Source organism: Sinocyclocheilus grahami, unplaced genomic scaffold (genome assembly GCF_001515645.1).
Source record: "Sinocyclocheilus grahami isolate Dianchi unplaced genomic scaffold, SAMN03320097.WGS_v1.1 scaffold6.1, whole genome shotgun sequence".
In the NCBI taxonomy this organism is placed as follows: domain Eukaryota; kingdom Metazoa; phylum Chordata; class Actinopteri; order Cypriniformes; family Cyprinidae; genus Sinocyclocheilus; species Sinocyclocheilus grahami.
Window position 1 is genome coordinate 2657323 of NW_015505185.1, and position 6042 is coordinate 2663364.

Here is a 6042-nt window from a genome sequence, read left to right on the forward strand (position 1 = left end):
ACTGGGCTAATATGGTCATAGTAAGAACTCTAGCTGCTGCATTTTGGACCAGATGGAGTTTATTAAGCGTGCAGAACAACCACCCAATAAAGCATTACAGTAATCTAAACTTGAGGTCATGAACGCATGAATTAACATTTCTGCATTTGACATTGAGATGGAAAAATGCAGTTTTACAAATGTTAGAAACGTGGCTTTCAAAGGAAATATTGCTATCAAATAGCACACCTAGGTTCCTAACTGATGACGAAGAATTGATAGAGCAGTCATCAAGTGTTAGACAGTGTTCGAGGTTATTACATGCGGAGGTTTTAGGTCCAATAATTAACACCTCTGTTTTTTCAGAATTTAGCAGTAAGAAATTACTCTTCATCCAGTTTTTTATATCGACAATGCATTCCGTTAGTTTTTCAAATTGGTATGTTTCGCCGGGCCGCAAAGAAATATAGAGCTGAGTATCATCAGCATAACAGTGAAAGCTAACACCGTGTTTCCTGATGATATCTCCCAAGGGTAACATGTAAAGCATTAAAAGTAATGGCCCTAGTACTGAGCCTTGAGGTACTCCATACTGCACTTGTGATCGATATGATCCCTCTTCATTCACTGCTACGAATTGATGGCGGTCAGATAAGTACGATTTGAACCATGCTAATGCATTTCCACTAATGCCAACAAAGTTTTCTAGTCTATTCAAAAGAATGTTGTGGTCAATAGTGTTGAACGCACGCTAAGATCCAATAGCACTAATAGAGAGATACAACCACGATCAAATGATCACATTCACATATAAGGGCCACTTTAGGCTCACAGCCATATTAGCCAGTGCTTACCGTGCCATATCTTTGCCAAAACTGGCCCAGATATGGTTTAGGATAACTGTGCCACATTTGTGGCATCATATGCGGGCCACTTTAAGTTCACAGCCACATTAGCCAGTGCTCACTGTGCCATATCTTTGCCAAAATTGGCCCAGATACGTTTTAATATACCTGGGCCAGATTTGCTGAAACATATGTGTACCACATTTGGTTTGCACCCTGATTAGCCTTTGTCGATTGTGCCACATTTTTGCCAAAGGTGGACCACATTTGGTTGGCACTATTTGGGCCATATTCACTATTTACCACATGGGCCACCTTAGGGTCACATTCAGATTACACATTACCGTGAACACCACATCTTTGCCTACAGAGGCCCACATGGGATTTGATAAATTTGGGCAATTTTTGCTATTTTACATGTGGGCCACTTCAGGTTTACATCCATTTTGTACTGGTCATAAAAAGGCCACCAGTGCCGTATCATCCGCCTACATCCGCATGCTATCTGGGTGTTGTCTGAAGGCTCTCAAGAGACGAATCAGAAGATATATTGGGATTCAGTGACACAGAAAACCAGACAATGATCAGCGAGAGAGAAGGACAAACAGTTGAGTAATTTAATTTAAAGCAGCTCACAAAAATTATGATTCATTGTTTGCCCTGACTCTAAAACTTTTAAAACTTGCATTTATCTGTGACTATGTGAAATTTGTATAAAGGTATTTTTCCAATATCTGAAAATATCTGTTAAAAAGTGTGTAATGACAATGTCAATTTCATATTTTGCCTATGTCTTTGTGGTCATTTCTATTTCCAGCTTGTTCAAAACATCAAAAACAAAGCTGCAATGAATTCTTTAAATGCAAGTTTTTCCCAGAATATCTCCATTGTTCACCCTGAATACTTTTTCATCATTGGACTTTCAGGTATACCATATAGTAGTTATTACTATATTTTCTTATTTATTACATATTTTATTACTATAATTGGGAACTCTATAGTTCTTATCATTATTGCTCTTGAAAGAAATCTGCACAGTCCAAAGTACATTGGTGTGTTTAACTTGGCCTTGGCTGATATTGGTGAAACCAATGCACTGATTCCTAACATGATGAAGACTTTTCTGTTTGACTCACGGTACATTTCCTACAATGCTTGTTTGGTGAACATGTTTTTTGTGTTCCTCTTCAGTACTATGCAAAGTTTCACTCTTGTGGTTCTGGCATATGATCGTTTCATTGCAATTTGTTTGCCATTAAGATATCATGCTCTTGTAAACAATACGAATATGACTTTAGTTCTCTCAGCAAAATGGGCATTTAATTCTTCTGTTGTGGCTTTGATGGTGTCTTTGATCACCCGACTTTCATTCTGCGAATCCAATGTGATACAGAGTTATTTTTGTGATCATGGACCAGTGTATAGGTTGGCATGTAATGACAATAGCGTTAATAGGTTTATGGGAACCTTTATCACAACATTATACCTTGTAATACCAATGATCATTATAATCCTGTCCTATCTAGGCATTTTTCTTGCTTTAAACAAAATTACAACTTGGGAAAGTCGTTTAAAAGCACTGAAGACCTGTGTTTCTCATCTGTTGTTAGTAGGGATATATTTCCTCCCCATATCCTGTGCATACATTGCTGCATTCATGCTTTCTCTTGCTCCCAATGCAAGGGTCATCAGTACGTCTCTGGCATATGCTGTTCCACCAATGTTAAATCCTATCATTTATGTCTTAAACACAGCTGAAATCAAAGACATAATACGAAATTTTTTTAAAAACAGATCCACTAGAGACATTTCAAAATGACTGTAATGATTGTTTTTATTAACAGATAACAGTTGAATTCAATTAGTAAAAGCAGTTATTAAGTAAAATCTTGTTGTATTATTAGTTTATAAAATATATTTGTAATCCAGGAGTCCATTTTGATGCATGTTGGTCTTAGATGTGCTGATATGGCTCTTTTGTTATTCTCTGTCTGTGTTCTGACGTCTCTGCTGATGTTTGTTGTTTTATTAATCTGAACCAAGTTTAATTTTTCTTGTTTCCATTGATTCTAAATTCTGTTTATTGATAAAGAAGGTCTGAAAAAGTCTTTATTTCCACAAATAATAACTCTAATAATTTGTCTTCTCATTTAAGGTAAACGTCTCTCCATTAGGATGCATAGGTGTTGATTTATATTTGCTCACCACTTACTGATTGTTGATATTACCACATGAAAATATTGAAATTATATATACAGAGTTATAAGAAGTGTGTGCAGCAAGGCTAGTGCAGTCAGCAGACTGTTATGCAAAAGACACATTTTCAGGCTGATACCAGACCCCACTGCAAAATTATATTGCTTATTATGGGGCTACTTGCCACATCAGTAAATAATTGAGCACAAAATATTAATTAGAAATATTTTATTACCTCAAAATGTTTCACTGTACTCGCTTAAACGGTCTGTTGTCAGTTGTAGTGGTTGTTGTCGTGCAGTACCAAACCACTAAATATAATAATAAAAGAATATAATTAAATACTGCAGTGTTATATATAAATTAGTAATGTACGGTTTTGCACTAAGCATGGACAAGTTTGCGAAAGGCAGTCACCAGTGACAGGTAAAAGTAAAGCAGACAATGAATGAATCTACTTCAAACATCACAACTACCAAAACAATGTGTCTACACCAGACATGAGTGGCACAATGCATCAAAAGCAAATATATCCATTATAATCAGTGATGCTGTCTACACAGGATGTGGCATGACATGATACAACAGAAACCCAACAGTAAACTGATGCCCTGTTTGCGTTTGCACAACTTTGGAGAAAAGGAAAAATTAATTTGCAATGTTTCCTCATTTTAGTAGCTGTTAAAAATCTAACACAACAATTATGTGAATTTTCTCAACCTTTGGACGATTATGTCTTTGTGGATATTCCTTTTTTCATTCTGTGCAAAAGCAAATCTGCCATGCATGATTGTTTTAAAAGTACTTTTTTTTCCTGGAATATTTCCATTGTTTATTTTAAATAGGCTACTTTTTCGGGGGAACTCCATTTGGGGAAACTAAATTAGCTCCTACTTCAGAGTAGGGTCTAAAACCTAGGGTCTAAAAACTACTGGAACTACCAGTGATGCAAGTGCTGATTGGCCAAACTCATACAAAACTATGGAAGGATATTCAGAGCCATTTTCAAAAGGAATTACAAATTATATATTCATTGCATTTTTACCTTTGCGTTTTTCGAACGCACAGTGACTGACAAATTTCAAATGGAAAAGCAAAGTGAATTTGCAACTGTATTTCCCATGTCTTACAAGTTATGAGCTGTCATATTTAAATAGCAATATTAATTACAATGTCTGCTTTCTCTCTCTCTCTCTCTGTGTTGTGCATGTATCCTGCCAAAACTCAAATGGAATCACAATTCCTTTAGCATTTGAATTTCTTATTCCTTACACAGAAACCTGTCAATCAGTGTCAGGGGTGGGACTATACTATGGGGCGTGTTTGTATTGGGAGGTGATGTCACAAACAGACAATTTTGCCAAGTGCTTTGAACAATGGAGGTAATCGGTAAAGGCACCGCTAAGGGCAGCTGCCAAACCGATAGATGCGTGTGAACGAACAGATAGTGCAACCCAGGTCTCCTTATATTCTTTTTATATTCCGGCCACAATAAATAATTCCATCACTTTTATCCCAAATGCAGCGACTATCCCCTGCTGCCTGCCACAGGAGTACACACAATAGGTCAATATTCACCATTAACCAGGCGCTTTTCTCCAGCCTTAAGAACTCAAAACTATTTACACTCCAACTGTGAGCAAACAGACAGTGTAATTCTACACTTAGTATATTTTATTTCTTTGTTTAATCCGTAATGGAGTGTGCGTCCTGTGGCACTTAAAGGGTTAGTTCACCCAAAAATGAAAATTAGGCTGTGTTTTACTCACCCCAGAGCCATCCTAGGTGTATCTGACTTTCTTCTTTCAGACGAATCCAGTCGGAGTTAGATTAAAAATTGTCTTTGATCTTTCAAGCTGTTTAATGCCACTCAGCGGGTGTTGCATGCATCAGTCCAAAAGAAGTTAAATAAAAAGTGCCCATCCATTAAAAAACCGTCTCACACGGCTCCGGGGGGTGAACAAAGGCCTCCTGTAGCAAATCGATATGTTTTTGTAAGATCAAGCTGTTTAAGGCCCCTCAGCGGGTGTTGCATGCATCAGTCCAAAAGAAGTTAAATAAAAAGTGCCCATCCATTAAAAAACCGTCTCACACGGCTCCGGGGGGTGAACAAAGGCCTCCTGTAGCAAATCGATATGTTTTTGTAAGAAAAATGTCCATATTCAAATGTAATAATCACTTTAATACAGCTTGCGCTCACTGTTGTAAACAGAAGCAGTTCCGGGCAAATGACGTATGAGGTCGGCTTTGCGCAAGCGCCACTCAGAAGTGACAGACTCGGAAACGCAGCGGAGAGATCAAAACAAAACAATGGTCAGTAACTAGAAGTACAAAACGAGGATTTGTAAAGAAGAATGTCAGAGGATTTCGATATAAGCCAAGAGGAGACTGGTTTTCCTTTGCTAAAGTAAGGAAACTTTGCTTCCTTTGATCTTCTAAACAAACGTTGGTTTTCACGAGACTCCCCGGCGCATGCGCAAGGCTAAACTCATATGTCATCAGCCCAGAGCTGCTTCCGTGTACAACTGTTGGCGCAAGCTACATTAAAGGGGTCATATGATGCTGCTAAAAATAACATTATTTTGTGTATTTGGTGTAATGAAATGTGTTTATGCGGTTTAAAGTTCAAAAAACACATTTTCCACATACTGTACATTATTGTTTCTCCTCTATGCCCCGCCTTTTTGAAACGCGTCGATTTTTACAAAGCTCATCAGTCTGAAAAAGCGAGGTGTGCTGTGATTGGCCAGCTATCCAGTGCGTTGTGATTGGCCGAATACCTCAAGCGTGAGACGGAAATGTTATGCCCCTCACATACTGTTGATGCCATGTCCGGCTGGAGCGACAAGGCATAAACATTAAAACCCATTACAAACGAGGCATTTGTTGCATCCAGTGGGGACATAATTACTGATTATAATGACTTATACTGTCTTTTTACGCATTGCATCGCGCCACCTAACCATAAAACTCTGTCTGCATTTGTGATCGGAGAAATGACAAACAACAAGTGCTACTCTAC

The 6042-nt window shown here is 37.9% G+C and overlaps 1 protein-coding gene across 1 annotated transcript in view; it reads left to right on the forward strand.

Moving 5' to 3' along the window:
* The first annotated feature begins 1671 nt into the window (after positions 1-1671).
* LOC107588020 (olfactory receptor 1M1-like) overlaps positions 1672-6042 on the forward strand; it is a 9069-nt gene continuing 4698 nt past the window's right edge. The window contains exon 1 of the mRNA XM_016276006.1: positions 1672-2592. Within this exon, the coding sequence (XP_016131492.1) occupies positions 1672-2592 (921 nt within the window). The remainder of the gene's footprint in view (positions 2593-6042) is intronic.